Here is a 20,961-nt window from a genome sequence, read left to right as displayed (position 1 = left end):
CGACTTATTAGTTGGAGGAGAAACGTCTTACCAACGGACTACGCTTCATCATCTCTTTAATAATACTCCCTTCGTCCCGCTTCAAGTTACTCTAAATTTTTTGACACGGATATTAAAAAATGTGTGATAAAGGTATAAAGTGGTGGTGGGATCATCCAAAAAGTAGGGTTAAATATTTTTAAATTTAGATTGAGTTATTTAAGATAAGACAACCCAAAATAAAAATAGAATCATTTGAAGCGGGACGGAGAGAGTAATAATAGCGCAGCCTTTATTCATACCATTAATCCAAAAGCACAAACATATTACTCCCTCCGTCCCAGCTGAAATGTCCTGTTTTCCTTTTTGGGTTGTCCCACTTGAAATGTCCTGTTTCCTTTTTTGGCAATACACTCTCTCTCTGTACTTAATATTTAAATAATTTCCACCAACTCACTTTATCTACTTTATACACATTTTTTAATTTTCGTGCCAAAAAGAAACAAGACATTTCAGCTGGGACGGAGGGAGTACTATGTAACAAAGAATATCGAGAATTTCTCGTATATGTTTTTATTTAAGAGGCAAAATTAGTTGGGTACGCATTTTGCACGCTGTAAGATCTTAAAACAGAATCAATCGAAACATAATTTTTTAAAATGCATTATCAAATTCTCACAAAAAAAAAGAGGAAGAAAATGTATGTGGTGGCCAATATTATGGCAATGGCACTTATGCCACCTAAAAAAGTCAGTTTTTTTTGCGGCTGAATCCTATTCTTTAGTGAAAGTCGCATTTTGTTGAAGCAAAGTGCTAGCTAATATTCTATCCTTGTATCAAACAACCGTGCTTGCTCTACACACTATGTGTATAAAAAAAAAAGCATTTTTATCCTCATTATTTTTAGTGCTTTTGCGGTGGAAAAATGAGATTTTTGTTAAAGCCGATACATTCATAAATATCGAAACAGAAAAAGTAAAGATCTAAATGTTATTACCAATTGGTTACATATATAGTCAAATCGATTCTAAATCATTACATTTATTGTAAATAATTGATATTAATCAATTAATACTTAAATGATATATAAAAAACTATGAAAATTACCTTGGAATAATTTTTTCAGTCCTTCAAAATCGAGTATATGATTGTTGAGAAAATTTACCTCAGGGACAATTTTTTTAATCAACAGAATTTCACAATAATCCTGAAAAGTATCACTTATTCATACACATAAATCTCGCATACACAAAATATGAGTATTTGTAACAGCAAAGTAACAACGAAAGTAAGAACAATGAACACCAGAATTGTTCACCCAGTTCGGTGATAACACACCTACGTCTAGGTGGCTATGCTCAGGGTAAATTATTAACTAGTGAAAATAAGATATATACCGGACTTACGCGACAGACTCTCTAGCCTTCTAGCCTTGATTTCTTCCCAAACCCTCACAACGATGAATAATTGAGAGATGAACAACGATCAACTCTCTAAATGTGAATACTACACATTCACCACCTAAACCCACGAAAAGAACCTTTACCAACAGGCTCGTAAAGAAACAAACAAAATAAGATTGCACAACCCAAACCAATCGCTCAAGAACACAATATGAAATAGAGATAAAAAAGAGACTACACCTAGACGCACTGTATAGTCTCTCACCCCACGAAATATTCTGCCAAAAATATGAGAATAACAATGAAAAACAGCAGCCAAAAACGTTCTTCTACATCTCCTTAAATAGGCAAACCCTAGTCAGGTAATGGCTGGTATGTAGGAATGGAATTAGAAGGGAATGTAATGAAATTTGGAATGGAATGACAAGGGGAATGAAATGAAATGGAATGAAATATATGATTCCTATGGTTGGTATTTATAAGGAATGAATGGATAGGAAGAAATAAAATTAAAATAATAATAATAATAATAATAATAATAATAATAATAATTATTATTATTATTATTATTATTACTTACATTTATTATTGTTATTTATATATATATATATATATATATATATATTTATTATTTATTATCATTGTTTTACGATTATTATCATTTATTATTTACTATTAATTAATTAATTTATTATTATTTAATTAATATTATTATTTATTTATTGTTATTATTAATTTTTTATTATTTTTACAATTATTATTATTTATTATATTAATAAAATTAAATTATTTTGCTATTATTTATTATTATTATTACTATTATTTATTTAGTATTATTATTTTATTATTTTTAATATTATTGTTAATTTTATTATATTATATTATTATTAAAATTATTTTTGAAATTATTATTATTTATTATATTAATAATATTTAATTATTATTATTATTATTATTATTATTATTATTATTAAGAAAATAAACTTTTATTATAAAGTAATCTCATATCCGTGGGATTACATAATACCATGGGGGGAGGAGAGGAATGGCTAATCCCATATGCATGAGAATAGGCATTCCGTCGGGAATGACGATTCTCATTATAAAAATCGTACCAACCATAGGATTGGGAATGATCGCAGGAATCACCATTCAATTCCAATTCCATTCCTGCATACCAATCATGCCCGTTATATCTTGAATAGAACTCTAATGAAGATGATATACTCAATCTATAATTGTAATCCCTCAATATCGTATCTCGTGCATATTGCTGATATAATATGAGATATATCCATAAGAGACGTGAAATACTCAAGCACGAATATGCTGATGGAAAATCGCAAATCTGCTGAAAACCAACACAGGAAAGTATCACCAGACACTAGTTGGTACTTTGCTTGTAATCGTATCTGAACATCTTGAGATACTACTCGTACATTATCTACATAATGACAATCAACATGATTTGACTATGACCAATACTCAACAGATCCCACTTAACTTTCAAGTACCCAAAAAATTATCTGGAGATAGATTTGCATAGTTTTTCAAAATTAAGGTATTAGTCGCACTACAAAAAAACGCACGATTACCGACGGCATTTTGCCGTCGGTAATAAGACACGGCCGCCGGTGATAAAGGCTACCGGCGGCAACTCGCCGTCGCTAACCGGCTCGTCGGTAACCCCATTACCGACGGCGATCGACCGCCGCTGGCAATTAACGGCGGCGAAGCCGCCGGCATTTCCGCCGTTGAACGGCGGAGAGTTGCCGGAAAATTACCGACGGCAAATGTCGTCGGTAATTAGCGGCGGCGAGATCACCGTCGGTAATTTCCACCGGACGGTGGTGGCGCACACGCCGGAGTTGTTCAAGGTATTACCGAGGGCAAAATGCCGTCGGTAATTACCGACGGCATTTGCCCTCGGTAATATTTTTTATTTTATTTTTTTTTATTTTATTTATTTATTTATTTATTTATTTTATTTATTTATTTTATTGTATATCCACAATTTATTTCGGTATTTATACAGTATTGCATAATTTAGACGAACTTCCCAGTCGGTCACCCATCTTAGTTGTGCTCTAAGTCAAGCACGCTTAACCTTGAAGTTCTTTTCGAATGGTCACCAGTACAGAACACTCGTATTATTGATATATATAGTATCTATTAATTCATTTAAAGTCTACTTCAATATACAATATCATATATATTCATAACCTTATAATATGTCGAGATGATATACAAAAAATATTGTTAATTACGGATTGGGCTCGTTTCCGTTCTTATTTTTATGTCGGAAAAATATTTATTAATTAATTTATTATTAATTTTCGATTTTTTTTTTATCAATCTAGTTTATACACCATTCATAACCTTAGTGTTGATTGATGAGTGAATCACTAATCAAATTAACATTATTAAGTTATAATTATAAGTTTCTCACTAACAATTTTGAATGCTTAGCAATAATATTAGAGTAGTGATGATTGATGAGTGAATCACTAATCAAATTAACATTCTTAAGTTATAATTATAAGATTCTTACTAAGAATCTTGAATTCTTAAGTAATATCTTACATTAGTGATGAGTGATGTGTGAATCACTAATCAAATTAACATTATTAAGTTATAATTATAAGTTTCTTACTAATAATCTTGAATGCTTAGTAATAATATTAGATTAGTGATGATTGATGAGTGAATCACTAATCAAGTGAATCACTAATCAAATTAACATTCTTAAGTTATAATTATAAGATTCTTACTAAGAATCTTGAATTCTTAATTAGTAATATCTTACATTAGTGATGAGTGATGTGTGAATCACTAATCAAATTAACATTATTAAGTTATAATTATAAGTTTCTTACTAATAATCTTGAATGCTTAGTAATAATATTAGATTAGTGATGATTGATGAGTGAATCACTAATCAAATTAACATTCTTAAATTATAATTATAAGTTTCTTACTAAGAATCTTGAATTCTTAGTAATAATCTTGGATTAGTGATGATTGATGAGTGAATCACTAATCAAATTAACATTCTTAAGTTATAATTATAAAATTCTTACTAAGATTCTTGAATTCTTAGTAATAATCTTGGATTAGTGATGATTGATGAGTGAATCACTAATCAAATTAACATTCTTAAGTTATAATTATAAGATTCTTACTAAGAATCTTGAATTCTTAGTAATAATCTTGGATTAGTGATGATTGATGAGTGAATCACTAATCAAATTAACATTCTTAAGTTATAATTATAAGATTCTTACTAAGAATCTTGAATTCTTAAGTAATATCTTACATTAGTGATGAGTGATATGTGAATCACTAATCAAATTAACATTATTAAGTTATAATTATAAGTTTCTTACTAATAATCTTGAATGCTTAGTAATAATATTAGATTAGTGATGATTGATGAGTGAATCACTAATCAAGTGAATCACTAATCAAATTAACATTATTAAGTTATAATTATAAGTTTCTTACTAATAATCTTGAATGCTTAGTAATAATATTAGATTAGTGATGATTGATGAGTGAATCACTAATCAAATTAACATTCTTAAATTATAATTATAAGTTTCTTACTAAGAATCTTGAATTGTTAGTAATAATCTTGGATTAGTGATGATTGATGAGTGAATCACTAATCAAATTAACATTCTTAAGTTATAATTATAAGATTCTTACTAAGAATCTTGAATTCTTAGTAATAATCTTGGATTAGTGATGATTGATGAGTGAATCACTAATCAAATTAACATTCTTAAGTTATAATTATAAGATTCTTACTAAGAATCTTGTATTCTTAGTAATAATCTTGGATTAGTGATGATTGATGAGTGAATCACTAATCAAATTAACATTCTTATGTTATAATTATAAGATTCTTACTAAGAATCTTGAATTCTTAGTAATAATCTTGTATTAGTGATGATTGATGAGTGAATCACTAATCAAATTAACATTCTTAAGTTATAATTATAAGATTCTTATTCTTACTAAGAATCTTGAATTCTTAGTAATAATCTTAGATTAGTAATAATCAATGTTTAAATTTTCACTTGTATTTCAATATATATTTGATTTTAATGTTTTTGTATTTTTATCTTTGATCAATTTGTTAGATGATAAATGAAAAAAAAAATAAAAATAAAATTAATTACCGACGGCATTTGCCGTCGGTAATTAGCGGCGGAAAAATGCCGTCGGTAATTTTGGCCGGACGGCGGTGGTGCTATCGCCGGATGTCACCGGCGGTGGTGATTAGCGGCGGCCGGTTGCCGCCGGTAAATACCGACGGCAATTGCCGTCGGTAATAAATAATATATATTTATATTAATATATATTTAAATTAGCGACGGCGTAACCGCCGCTAATTAGCGGCGGCCCGTTTGCCGTCGGTAATGCGCCGGTAATAGTCAAAAGGCGGGTCGTCTTTTTTGCCGCCGCCGTGCCGTCGGTAATTGCCGGCGGCGGCGCTGCCGTTTCGTCGGTATTTACGCGTTTTTTTGTAGTGTCGATCATTTATAATAGAAATTGGCTTTACTGATTTTATATTTTTATTTAATTTTTGAAGTATTGGCCCTAAATAAATAAAAAAATATAATGGTTGGTTGTACGGGATGCAGTGAATGATATCGACAGTTAATTAAATGCTACATATGTAATAATTTTGGTATATTCATTGATTCATAAAGATTAAAGAGTATGGGTTTTCTTGATGGATATTATATAAAAAAAAAATGACGTCTAATTAATCCGAGACCAATGTGCTGATTAACTTTTAATCACGGAAAATGGACTTTAATTAATCCAGCGAGACCAATGTGCTTTTAATCACGAAAATTGGAGTCCCATAAACTTTTAAAATATAAGTCAGCTTAGAATAATCAAACGAACAAATAAATTCACTTCAAATTCTGAAGTACAAGGGCCCCTAAATATATATAATACGTAAATGAAATTAGAGGGACAAGAATCGCAACTTTTTTTCCCTGAAGACTATTTAAAAGATCTGCCTATAGATGAAGAAATTAGTTATAAATTTATAATATTCAGCTTCATTAATTAAAAGCCGTAAATGCTCGAGCCAAAATTAAAACATTAATGGAGCGATATGGTAGTTGCATAATCTGTGTACAGGGCCTATAGTCATAGGTGTCTAAGCAACATGTGCTTGTGTTTATAAAAGGAGAGACACCTATACTCAATTCCTCATTTCATTCACACACTTGAAAATTGTGAAAGTTGACTACGAAGACTATCCTTAACAAATAGTATTGCCTTGCTTGTGCCCATAAAAAATAAGTAATATTTGGATAAAATATGTTCGGATAAAATATGATTAAATATTTTATGAAATAAATTTATTTGAACTTTTTTATTCAAAATAAAATAGAAAATATTTTTTTTAAATTATAATATAGAGAAAACAATAAAGCTAACTATTTTTTTTAAACTTGAACCAAAATTTATAAATAAATAAAATTTTAAAAGTTTTTAACTTTTTTTTGTTCGGACAAATTTTGTTCAAATAGTACCATTCTAAAAAATATTGTTGTGTGATTTGGCTCATAAATTTTAAATATTAGGCGGGAATACAACACCACCCCAAGGTGAAAAAACATTTCGGGATTGAATCCAAGATCTTTCATAAAGAAGAGTTTTTGGGTGTCTCGGCTTTGCCACTAGAGCAAAGCCTCATTGACAATATATTGTATATTAATATGGTATGGTTTATGAATCATGTAGTGACTGGACATGAGTCTGTCTCTTTCTTCAAATATTGTTGAAACAATATTATTTCAGCAAGATTAATAATAAGCTGGTGTGGTTATGCATTGGAAGAGAAATTTAAATAGCCATATACGATAATAAAAGTTGAAAAATGATTTAGGTCGCTAAAACATTGGAACATTGAAGATCCCAATTAGTCACACGGTTTAGACACGAGCAAATTATCCACATACGCCTCACATGTCAACATTGGCAAATCAAGCTCCAAGTTTGTCACGATGGAGAGGGAAGACATGATGAATGTTTTTTCATATGCCAATTAATTACTTATCTCACTTGCAAAATTGATGACACACACTAAAATTTTTTATGAGAAATTAAATATTTTGTGAAATTTTTTATGAGAAATTAAAAATTGATGACACACACTTGCAAAATTGATGACACACATAGACGGAGAGAGAGGTTTCTTTTGAGAAATTAAATATTTTGTGAAATGTTGAATATATCAATAATTTTGATGAACATACGCATTTTAGAAAATCTCGTCACTCCAGGATTCGAACCCCAAATCAAAATGCTTATTCATCAAAATTGTTGAACTGTTTAACGATTCTAAATTTTGCAAAATATTTAATTTCTCAATAGAACCTAACACTATATATATAGTGTTTTTATTTTAAGAGGTGTTTTTATTTTAGTCTACCCCTATATATGTGTGTGTGTAGAGACGCTTTATTCAGTAGAATTTAAAACTTAATTTGAACTATTTATCATTGTATATCTCTACAATGGTTATCAAAATATATTTTTATAATATATTGATTAAAATACGAATTTATTGCTGAGCCAAAAAAAAGGAAAAAACCTAAGAAAGCACAATATATTTTTATAATATATAAAAATGTGTTATATATATTCATGATTATATACAGAAAATATATATTATAAAAAATAATGCATTTTATGTCCAATAAAATGATATGCCAGTCATTTTCTTAAGTAGCGAATGGTAGCATTTGAATGAATACATATGATTGGAGTTGGAAATACAGTCGATATTTAAAACTTTTATTTTTTTATGTCGGTTTGAAGAGGTTTAGTCGTTGTACACCATAATGAAATGGGAAATAAAAAGAGCGAATTATTGTTAGAAATTCATCAAGATATATAGGGAGGGGAGTTTTGTTATTGGAAGAAACAGACGTGATAATCTTTAAGTCGTTTTCGATGTCTGGTGCAATAAATTTTGGTAGAATGTGGGACATATCCCACCGTATATATATATGAAGCATCCACTCCTAATTTATCTCCTAACTAACGACATTAGAATGTGTAATACGTGTGCTTAATGCAAAGTCGTGTGTTTAGAGACTTGAAGCTGCTACGACGGAACCAATTCCTCGTCTCCAACCAGATTATATTAATTCCTAATTTGGTATACGCGTACGGTACGGACTCTTTAATCACGATGTGTACGATATTCTCATCAACTCATTCTCTTGCATCATGAGTGTTTGTGTTGGCCTAGCGATATGAGATAAATGTCTAAAATCTGAGATTTTGGGTTTGTTGAAAAAATGGGAGTGTAAATGTTTAATTAAATATTATTTATTTGATTGAAACATTTATTAATTATTCTACTCGTTGAGTAGATGGTAGTATGTTCATTTTCTCAATGTGAGTGAGAAATGATATGCTAAAATCGTGTGTTGATGGACTTCTCTGATTCTGTTACAAACCGTAGTCTTAAATCGTGGACAGTTTGATTCAGAACCTAATAAGGTCTAAAAAGGGATACATTTATGTTCTAAAATCTAGTCCAAACCGCAGGCGGTTTGGTCCAGCGCACACAAGATGGTTTTTTTTTTTTTTTTTGAACTTTGAATCTTGATGGTATTCAAAGTGTGTAACTCCCAATTTTAAATGTGTGGTTTATGGCTATTCATGCTATAACCGTTTGTAACCACCATATGGTTGATTATTACACTTAATTATGTGTTAATTTCCCTATGATGAGACTAGCCTATAAATAGGCATCTAGTGCATGGCATATCACACACACAGAAGTTCTGCATTCCTCTCATTTCATACTTGCTCAGTTCTTGATCCTTGTTTAGTTCGCCGGAGCTCGCCGGACTTGTGGTGCTACATCTGTCGGGACGTTGCCGTTTTATCTTTGGGGAAGAATCGTCAACACCGAAAAGCACTACCGGGGCGATATTCTTCTTGCAGGAAGAGTTCTACTCGACTCGACATTTCTAGTTTGTTGTTCTTGTAATTCAATTTTAGTCTCGTTGTTATTTGCTAATAGCTCTATTTCCTTAGTGCAGTTTCGTACTTTGTTTTCCATTTCCATTGTAAAAGTTACTCTATTGTGTACCTGGATTTAACAGGGTTCGAGTCATTCGTCGCGTAATCTTTAAATTTATTTATTTACTTATGTAATTTATCAAAAATAAACTAAAATTGTTCCTAGTCTTGCTCAATTTGTTGACCATTCTTCTCACAAAACTATTTGAACTCAAAATGTTCTCACTTAATTCAAATTAAAGATACCTCCTTTGTTCATAAAAAATTATCATATTTTTTTGTCACTTTCATTTATAATAGTAAAATCTACACAACTTCACTCACATTTTAAGTGGGACCCAAACTTCACTAACAATTCTACTCACATTGTATTAAAATTCGTGATATTCATAATATGATAATTTTTTTACAAACGGGGAGAATATTAAGAATCAGAATTTGAATGAACAAATAAAATTAATTAATGTAAAATTTTCGCTCCCTCCAGGATTCGAACCTAGGTAAAAAATTTCCCTCTCCAAGTAAATATTAGTCATAGGATACATTAAACTAATACATATAAATCAATTTAAGATCTCACCATATATGAATATGAGGGAACTCATTGAAACGCTCCCCAAGTTCAATCCTAATAAGGTCACGTCCACTCTTGCTCAGGTTTGGCTTCGTATATTCAATCTCCCACATGATTATTGGCACCCCGAGGTCCTCGCTGGCATCGCTAGGCAGGTTGGAACACCGATTATCATTGATGGTATGTCTGCTAGAGCTTCGGTGGGTTATTTTGCGCGTGTGCTCGTGGAGATGAATGTTGCTTCTGAAATTCCAGAATTTTTGGATGTGAAATGTGGTGATGATATCTATGAAATTGAATTTGGCTATGAGAATTTACCGTATTTTTGTGGGATTTGCTCCGTGGTGGGCCATGCTGTTGATGATTGCAGGAAAAATCGCTCTGAAACTGAACCTTCCTCTCCGATCAACCAGAGAAAGAATCAGAATTTCAAAGGCAAGAGGAGATCTGCTGATTCTTGGCGGCCAATTCCCAAAGCCGTCGATGAGAATCTCCATGAGGAGACTCCTCATATCGCTGATTGTCCTAATGAAACTGGGGAAGACTTGAACGTGGCTCCGGATCTTGGCGTCGCGACATCAAATTCCTTTGCTATTCTTGAGACTGAGGATCCTATAGACAATGGAAAAGGAATGAATTTTCAAGAGGGGGTGGTGGAAGATGTGGATGAAGATGTGGATGAGGAGGAAGACACGGGATCTCCAACTATGGGCTCTGCGCAATCTGATAGGATTCCTCCTTTGCAGAATGATTTGGACTTGACTTCTCCCGCTTCGAGTTGTAGTGTGGTGACTCCTGAGAAGGAGTTGCCGGTGGATCCTCCCATAACTCGCGGACGAGGGCGACCGAAGGGAGCTAAAAAGAAGGGGAAGGTTCCTGATTCCTCTATCAAGCACCGCCTCCGACGTATTATAGAGCATGGCCATGCACTAAAAGCTGGCCGGGCTACTGGTGTCTTGCAGGAGGCTGTTCTTAACTCTTCGGTGCCGGTGGAGTTCTTGAATAAAGTACAACATGCCCAATCTGGAGGAGCAATTCTGCAAAACTTTGTGATTCACTCCTCTTCCGATGCTGCCCGAGCTATGTCGGCGGTGGCCAAAAAGAAGAAATGGGGTGATATGCTGGATGATGAAGATGTTGGGGACGAGGATGTTTTTTTTAATTTTTCTTCTTAGCTTTCGTTTCCTTTGTTTTCGACTTCCCGTGGTACTTTGTGGGGGGTTTTTTTACGCGGTTTTTGTTTTGTTTTGAGTCGGTTTTTTGTGTTCCGATACTTTGTTAGCATCGGTGCTCTCTTTTTCTTTTAATAAAATTTCTATTTCAGCATTGAAACGCTCCCCAATATATATATATCCATATATATATATTGAGTATTAAAGTCATAATTATATTTTAGAATATTTCATACCACTTACTTTTTTGAGTTATATATATTTTCATTCACTTATAAATTTATACATAGTTATTATATCAATTAAATTTATACTCCCTCCGTCCCACTGTAAGTGAGACCTTTTTTTTGGGCACGGAAATTAAGAAAAGTGTATTTTGTGTGTAGGTGAAAAAGTGAAAAAGTGTTTAAAGAGTAAAACTTTTACCAAAAAAGGAAATAGTCTCACTTATAGTGGGACACCCAAAATAGAAAGAGTCTCACTTACAGTAGGACGGAGGGAGTAGTATAAAAGAAGTTTATTATGAATTTACTAATTCCTGTTAAACATTGTGAATTTATTGATAAATGATGAGTTGATTACTAAAATCCTAGCAATATATTACCATAACTAACAGGGTGCAATTGTAACATAAATAACAAATTGAGTATTGTATCCACATGAACTGAAAAATTAAAAACATTATGAATAATCCGAATAAGTACCAAATCAATATCCAGGTAAAAGAACAAAAAAAAGAAAGAAAGATGAAAAGCTAAGACTAGATTCAAATAATGCAAAAAAACAAAAATCAGATAATAAAAACACTGATGTTAGGGAATGCAATGCATCAATTAAAATATACATAACTAACCTATTAATTCAAATTACCAGTTTAATCTAGTTATGATGAGAGATCGCATACACACACTCTCGCTAGAACATTTTATGATAGTTGATTAGTAAATTCTCTATCTCCGCTAGGTCTTACGAAAATCTACTAACTTCTAACAGCACATAAGAAGTTCCATATGATTCACCTATCTCCACTAGGTCTAAAGGTTAAAATCATATCACACATTCCTGGATTCGTTAAACAATTATCTCTGCTAGATCTCAAGCTAAGTAGCTAACATGCAAATTATTGACCAGATAATCCAAAGAAATAAGCACCACAAATTATAAATCAAAAACTAGAAGACAATATATTGTCAACAAATCAATAGCATAAATTTAATCAACTACATGCAAACCCTAGAATCACAAAATAAACTAGCTAGATATAATTAAATAAATCAAAGATATAATAAAATAAAAGCAATTGAATAAATAAAATTGATAAAACCCGAAAGAATTCGGAATGAACAGCTGTAATCTTCAATCTTGCAGAAAATAAATCTAAAACTTAAAAACTATGAAAGTAAATAGAGGTGTCTAATAGGCCAATAAAATGACTTATATATAGGCACATAGGATTAATACATAATAGAATTCGAAAATACTGATAAAAGCCCGAAATTTCACAAATTTTCATAAATCTTGGCGACCACTATTCACTACTACTCACGACTTTAATTCTTGTTTTGGTCATATCTCTCTCGTCCGAACTTCAATTTGCGATCCGTTTACACTCAAGAACTCATATCGAGATAATCTACAATTGTTATTCAGACCATTTTTTCAAATTCAACTTTAATATTTATGTAGATTTTTCATCAAAGTACAAACAAGTATCACATTTTAGTAGATAAAACAATTTTAAGCACAAAACAATCATCAAGCACTCAATTCCCTATAAAATTTACATTATAGGAACATTAACAACCATAAAAAAAAATAAATGTTATCATGAATTAAAAAAAATCGTCATATATAAAATTTGAGATTAGACCACAGATTTATTTAATAATGTCACACTTTAAAGGCTGAAAATAATTAATAGTTTTTGCAATATATAATTGGACTTATTTGAAATCATAATAACTAAAACTTGCAAACTAAATGTAAAAATTCAACTAAGCATTCAATTAAAGTATGCGAGTGGTTCCCATCGTACGAACGTCCGCACAAAAAAGTTTGTAAAGTTGTTATAATAGGGCAGTCGATATTTGTTAATAATATATGAGTATTTAATTAGGTTGTACAATATATAGGTTGGAGCAACTATTGCTCGTTGTTTGAAATAATAATCATCACGAATGTTGTTGAAGTTAGGGCTGTAAATGAACAGAGCTACTCGCAAGCTATTCGATATTCAACTCGAAAAAAGCTCGTTTGGAGCTCGATTCGATAGAAAACAAGCCTAGCTCCTCGAGCCTGATTTCGAGCTCGATAATTTTATCGAGTCGAACTCGAGCCTGACAGCACTCGTCTCGTTAAGCTCGCGAACATGCTCGAATTCGATTGTTCACGGGCGAGCATGTTCACAAACCTTCAATTGAGCCTTCAATCGAGTTAGTATACGAGCGTTAAACGAGACGAGCTTGAGCTCGAGTAACATATTAATTATGAAGTTTATCCAAAACTTTTAATGATTTCGAGCTCGAACATCATGTATAGGAATAGTTAACGAGCCGAGTTCGAGCTCAAACTCGAATTCGACATTATTGAGTATTACACGAGCCAAGCTCGGTAAGTGGGTGACGAGCCGAGTTCGAATAATAAGATAAAAGTTCGAATTGAGCACGAGCCGAGCTCAAACACCCAAATATTTAAACGAGCTGAGCTCGAGCCTGCTAGTATTTGACTCGTTTACACCCAAATAACAAGGTAAGTACTTGAAACGATTGTATTTTATTGAATTTTCAAATTATTTAAGCAATTTATTCCAAAAGAGACCGATAGATGCGTAGTCGTTGTTATCTCACAATCCACTATGAAAATTCTTTCAACTCATCAAACTTATATTTTAAAGTCTTGTGTTCTTAGTTAATCGTAGCACTGTACAGTTGAGCCATAAATATGCTAACTAAATATTCAAGAATAAATAAATAAATACTCCCTCCGTCCCAATAAAAGCGGTGCACTTTTTTTCGGCACGGAATTTAAGGAGAATAAGATTGTAGTGTAAAAGTGTGTAAAGGTGTGTGGGGCCCATTGTTTGTAGTATAAAATTATTACAAAAAAAAAGGAAATGCATCACTTTCGTTGGGACGGCTCAAAAAGGAATACGTGCCGCTTTCGTTGGGACGGAGGGAGTAATTGTTATAAGCCCATGTGTAATCATAAATTTAATCAATATTAATATTTTAAAAAATTTATTTACGTTTACTGAATATTTTATTTATATTTACTGACATATATGATCATTTTAGACAAAATATGTTATTGCATGCATATTTCATTCAAAAAGAAATTATGCAGTGTGGTCATATTAGTGTTATGATTATGTTATAATCAATTTGATGACATCATAATTGATACACAATTATAATAGTTTAATTAATTTTAAATGTTCAAAATTTATCTTATACTTGTTGACTAAATGTTCATGAAAGAATGAATAAATAAGTAAATTTTTTTTTGTTAAAAATTCATGTATAATCATAAATCTTATTAAAATTACTACTCTCTCCGTTCCAACTTTTAGTATCCAACTTTCCTTTTTTGGTCGTCCCACATTTTAGTATCAATTTCTATTTTTGGTCAAAGTAGGTGGGGCCCTTACTCCACTTTAATTATTTTAATTCTCACATAAAATGTGAGACCCTTATTCCACTCACAACACATCAATCACTTTATTAAAACTCGTGTCGTTCTCAACTGGATACCAAAAGTCGGGACGGAGATCTAGAGTATTAAAATAGCTCTAACAGGACACTTGTAAGTGTCCCATTGAAGAGAACTTAATGATGTGATTGATTGATTCTAGGATTGAGTATTTGAAGGATAACATGATCAAACAAGTCCAAAATTAATCAATCCATAATAAATAAATGGTCGAGACTAGCTCTTGGATTATTTAATTATGTGCATGAATTATTTATTTATTTATATAAATATATTTGTTGTTATATTATTTTTTTATATTATTCGTATTTTTCATATTTTTTAAATTAGTTTTGAGCTTTTCAAATATGAAGTTTTAATAATAATATAGTTTGAACTTTTAAGAGTCCAAATTGATATATTAAATGAAGGCTATTAAATTTGTTTTATTAATTGTTTAGTGTGATGAGGTTGACTTACTTTATAATCTATAAATTTAATTATTATTATTATACATGTTTAATTATTACTCCTATTATACATGATGAGGACAAAAATGTGCATCCCCTAATTTTTCGGGATTTGGAGCTATCTTGAAGACTATCAAATATCTAATAAAGAAGAAGATCGACACGAAGACATGAGTTTAAATATGAAGAATTATAGTTGTATTCTAAGTCTAAATAGAGTCCTATTCCTACTAGAATTTCTTAGTATTTTGTTTATAAATAGGGGCATATATTCATTATTTAAGGATCCTGTAAAATGTAAATTAACACGTACAAATCATGGTGAAAAACACCCAAAAAATCCTGTGGATGTAAGGATCCAACTCTGTACAATATAAACACGCACAAATCATAGTGAAACCAAAAAAATCCTTTGGATGTAGATCTTTACGATCGAATACGTAAATGTCTGCGTTCTTATTGCTTTCCGTTATATGTGATTTTTTTGGGCACAACAATACAATATTCGTGTATTCATTAAATTGATAATAATATTATTTTTACACTACTTTAAATCAAATACTTATAATTAATTAATTAACTAACATAATTGTTTTTGTTTCAAATTAACTCATAAACAATGGCATTTTAATATTTTTATATAATTTTAAATTTTAAAAATAACAAAATATATTGTGCCCGTGCATCGCAAGAGAGCGTACTAGTTTACATCAAACTAATAACTTTTTAAAGCATGTACGTATCCACAAATTATATATTAAATTTTTATTCTTATAAAATTATTAAACGATTAGTAGTATTTTGTATAAATTATTATTATTATTATTACAAATTAAAAGTACCCATATCATCCAATCAAATTATGAAAAAATGGACTCATCTAAATCTGAAAGTTGAAATTTAGAAAATCCCAAGGATCTATCAAGATTTATTTGTGCCTACGCCTTCAAGAAGGTGTCCTAGCATAGAGTGAGGGAAAACCGCCCCCCTCGTCCGCCGAGGATAGCAGAGATAGAGATAACGAAAGAGACCCATTATTTCTTAAAAACAAAAATAAAAATAAATAAAGGAATTGAAGCCACAGTTGTGCTAATGCTGCCAAAAATCCTTTCACCTCATCGAAACCCTAACCCTCAATCCTCAACCCACTATACATCAATCGGACGACGTCGTTTCACTTCCACTTGTATCCACATATCGCACCTTTTACATTCTACCCCACCTTTTACTTTTTATAATTTCACCTCACGCAGGTGGCGGTGGCTGTCTAGAAATCATAAATTTCTTGGATGCTATCATATATATGTGCATATAAATTTGTGTATATAGCATAGCTCAATTTGGACGCAAAGCTATAGACAAAGAGAGGAAAAAGCTTCAGCAAGGAAAATTTATTTTCCCTTATCTCTTGTTTCAGCTAATTATTTGGGTTATTCACTTTTTCTCTTGTTCAGAAATGGATGTGTCCGAGCAATTCCGCTACATCCCTTGCAACTTCTGCAACATCGTTCTTGCGGTACAACTCTACTCGGATCTCATCATTTCATTATGCATGAGAGCTCTTCAAATCTCCTCTTTTTCTTCTTTTTCTTTTTTTGCGTGTGTGTGCAAATTTATTTCATGTGGGTTTTGTAAAGAAAAAGATGATTTCCTGAGGCGATGAATAAAGCTGATTCCTGGGCTTCAGTGATCAGGTTTTGGTGCTATTATGCAGGAAATGCACATCATTTCTGCTCCAGGGGTTTTCTTGTTTGTTTGTGGCGATCATCATCTGTCCACTTCAACAATTCTCCCTTTTCTTTTCTTTTTTTCTTCTTTCCTTTGACAGATAAAGAAAAGTCATATATCTCCCTGCCTGTGAAGGTGGAATCACGTCTGCTGAAAAAGAAACATATATACACACACATACATAATAGCTGGTCTTGATTTTTTTGCTAAAAGTAGTATGTTGATTCGAGGCGATGATGGCTACAATTCCTTCATCTCCTCCTGGCTTAAGCTTTTCTTTTCCTGTCTGAAAAAGATTTCGCTATGCTGTCAAAATTAAGCCTTTTTCCTCGGTGGTTTTTGATTAAAGTGAAAGCCTCCCAATTCAAATTGGACCAGCTCTCGAGAATTTTAGGGTTGTGTCTATCAGATTTGAATGAAACCATAGAAAAACCTAGGATCTCATTCTCATCTGAGATGTTACATTTGTTGATGGTGCTTGTTTGTGCAGGTGAGTGTTCCATGCAGCAGTTTGCTTGATGTTGTGACAGTTCGATGCGGCCACTGCAGCAATCTGTGGACTGTGAATATGGCTGCTGCTGCCTTCCCATCGATGCAGCCGCCCTCTTCCTGCCAAGATTTTCAGGTTTATTTTGACTTTATAATACTGATACAGCCTCAAATCTAGGGTTTCTGGATCTTCTCAAACGGAATCCTGTAACCTCAAAAAGTAAACGGCCGTTTATTGCTTCAAGATCTTACATCTCAGCCGCCATAACCGCAGCACATAGTCTGCTTTTCTTGGAGATTGTATTTTTGCAGCTACAGCTGCTGCTAATTATCTATCTCCTTGCATTTTATTTTTAATTTTCTTGGGATGAAGATTGAAGATCATTACTTTTCGTATTTAAATGATTAGGTGATTTGATGGATAGGAGATATGGGTTTAATTTAATATTATATATTAGGAAGAAAGTCTCTGTCTCTGTCTCTCTCTCTCTCTCTCTCTAGCTCTGAGATGAATTGAAGCACTATTTATATATAGATTCTGGTTTTTCATCAGGAATTGTCCACTGCAGTGGAAACACGTATTTTTCCCCTAGATTCCGGCTACATCTTGCAACTGTCAATTCTAGCAGCCATTTTCTTAACTGAATCAGTCATTTCAGTGTTGTTAGTTTATCCTTTCTTTATCTTGTGAGTAAACATCTTTTCAAGCACCCCTTTTGGTCTGATTTTGTGTGTGTTTTGCTTCTTCTTCTCTTTTTTTTTTTGGTCTTTTTTTTAGTATTCAGTGGTATGATCATGATCTAGAAAATATGTTTTATAGCATCCGTTTCAACAATATTTGTCAAATTTACAACTTATAATTTATAGTATAAAAACTATAATTATTTGATTGGTCTATTTCAGGCAACTAACAGCAGTACTACTCCAACTGAATACAAGGTTGATCTGAGCTCATCTTCCAAATGGAACTACAAAACCCAGCCCTCAATTTCGAAAAAACCTGAGCCCAGAATCGTGAATCGACGTATAAATATATATACATACTTCTTAATTTGATTTTTATTCTAATTTAATTAATTGATTGTATCTTAATCTTGCACCGTGATCTTGTGTGCAGCTCCGGAGAAGAGGCAGCGAGTTCCATCAGCGTATAACCAGTTCATAAAGTAATGGGATTATGCAACATGATATTTATAATTCAAATTGTTACTCACTTTTCTGAGTTATATATGTTTCATTATTCTATATACAAGAAATTGCAACTAGCATTGATTGCTAATTAGTTCACACCATAAATGTAAATCATCAGAGAGGAGATTCAAAGAATCAAGGCCAATAATCCAGAAATCAGTCACAGGGAGGCTTTCAGTACTGCTGCAAAAAATGTAAGTTGACCTAATATATTATTTATATGAGTATATGCTAAAAAAACCGATATATAATTAATTTTTTTTTGTAAAAAAAAGAGAAACTAGTTGCTAGTGAATTTTGAGTTTTGACAGTCCAACCTAGTATTTCATGTAATAGTTTATATATATTGTTGGACGTGAATATATGAAATAAAATACGAGATTGGATACGTTTAAAAGGGAAATAAGTTTTGGACCACATTGATATGATTAATTTTACTTGGTGTAGTGGGCACACTTTCCTCATATTCATTTTGGGCTGATGCTGGAGACAAATAGCCAACCAAAACTCAACGAGGTAATGTCGATATACCTTTCTATTTCTCGAATTATATCTTGTGCAAATTTAGCTTCATTTCTTCAACAAATCATCCATCCACAAAATGACAAGCATTCGTTATTGTGTTTCCTTTATTAGAAAAATTGATCGTGCGCCTTTTCTCTTAAACTTTCTAACTGCTTTTTGATGACCAATAATTATGTATAGTTCTAACTCCAAAGTATTTTTTCTGAGATTCAAATTGCTTCACCTATGTGCTGCCTTATTTAATCTGGGGTTATTTATTTTTAATTATAGGGGCCGGAAAAGCATCAATTCAGAAGGGCAGCAATACGAAACAAGTGAAATCGATATCTGCTCTGGGAATATATCCCTAATATATTAAATGTATTTCTTTAAAAAGGCGATAGTACATCGATCCCTTATGTTATTGTAATTTTATTGCGTGAAATGCAACTCTGGCTATGGTATAAACGGCCGTATAATGTTATGTGTTGTCAATTGTATTTTCATTCAATATAAACAGCATTTTAATTCTTCTGCATGCTGTGTTTCCAAAATTCGGATTTATCTATACTTGCATATTTTTGCAAGCAAATGTGCTCAATTTGAGTTTGGTTCAAGCTAATCAGTGTGCTATTTTTTTCTTTTTCTTTTTCCTGATCATATGTATATGAGAAGTTCATTTCATAAAAAAATTAAAATTAGATTGGATAAAGCTTGGCACTATCCAAATTGTATTTTTGCTTATAAAAATGCCAGTAATTATGAACGGGTTATGTACATGGGCATTTGAATATACATGCGTGCTTTCATTTTCCTTCACTATAAAACTTCGATATAGGGGAGGGCTAAAATAAGTATATATACTTCTTAAGATATAAAATAAGAATAATTTTGAGCCTTTAGATCATCAAGATCTTCATCATCTTGTTGGGTGAATTCATGATCCTGAGTTCGAATCTCAAAGGTAGTGAAAATTTATTTTTCACAATTTATATCTTTATACAATGAATTCATACGTGTTGTACATAAAATTCATACATTTTTTCTAGTTCTTATTTCTTATTTTAAAAGGTGGGTAGCCCTCCCCCTTCGATACATGCATATATATACATACATATAACATATATACACACACACATTGTTTCTATATATATATATATAATAGAAATCTTATTGGAACCACATGATACTATATATATTACTATTACATATTTATCTATTATTGCACTGGACATAATAATGCATATATACAGATAATAAATCATTGATACGATAAAATAATTGTTAATTAATCAGACAAAATGCAACTTGTGACTGAGTTTTTTAAAATTAATTAATATTTGAGACAATATGTTTCAGTACTACAACAATTTTTTGATTTAATTATAGCGAATTCAACACACTTACTAATTTTTTTCAACAATACACATTGATCGGGTTTCGGTATATAAAAAAAAGGTGTTCAGTTTGGTGTAAGTTAAAATATGGTGAGATTATTAATAAAATATTCTAAAAAAATGGTAATAATAATAAAGCGAAGATAATAAGGAAAAATTGAGCCTAACTCACCCACCGCCGAATTCTCCCTCCTCAAATCCACCGCCACTGCTGCAGAGACTCTGTATGTAGTCGCCAACCTTTAATTTCACTTCTTTTTATGACTAAATTGGCAAAACTACAAAAAACTTAACAAA

General features: G+C 31.7%; 1 protein-coding gene across 3 annotated transcripts; it reads left to right on the top strand.

The window, feature by feature from the left end:
- Positions 1 to 16,521: 16,521 nt before the first annotated feature.
- On the top strand, positions 16,522 to 19,805 carry LOC131003083 (axial regulator YABBY 5-like). Of its 3 annotated transcripts, none has more exons than XM_057929564.1 (7): positions 16,522 to 16,871; positions 17,574 to 17,708; positions 18,476 to 18,596; positions 18,690 to 18,738; positions 18,882 to 18,957; positions 19,211 to 19,279; positions 19,559 to 19,805. In XM_057929564.1, the coding sequence occupies exons 1-7, from the start codon at positions 16,812 to 16,814 to the stop codon at positions 19,604 to 19,606; spliced, it is 558 nt and encodes a 185-aa protein (XP_057785547.1). In that variant the 5' UTR covers positions 16,522 to 16,811; the 3' UTR covers positions 19,607 to 19,805. The 3 variants fall into 3 exon arrangements, with proteins under 3 accessions (XP_057785547.1, XP_057785544.1, XP_057785546.1); XM_057929563.1 differs by having other exon boundaries at positions 16,602 to 16,740; positions 16,810 to 16,871; positions 19,211 to 19,805; XM_057929561.1 differs by having other exon boundaries at positions 16,592 to 16,871; positions 19,211 to 19,805.
- Positions 19,806 to 20,961: the final 1,156 nt, after the last annotated feature.

The sequence above is a fragment of the Salvia miltiorrhiza genome, unplaced genomic scaffold, assembly GCF_028751815.1.
Source record: "Salvia miltiorrhiza cultivar Shanhuang (shh) unplaced genomic scaffold, IMPLAD_Smil_shh fragScaff_scaffold_66:::fragment_1, whole genome shotgun sequence".
Classification (NCBI taxonomy): Eukaryota; Viridiplantae; Streptophyta; class Magnoliopsida; order Lamiales; family Lamiaceae; genus Salvia; species Salvia miltiorrhiza.
The sequence above is the reverse complement of the archived record's forward strand: the minus strand, read 5'-3'. Positions and strand labels throughout refer to the sequence as shown.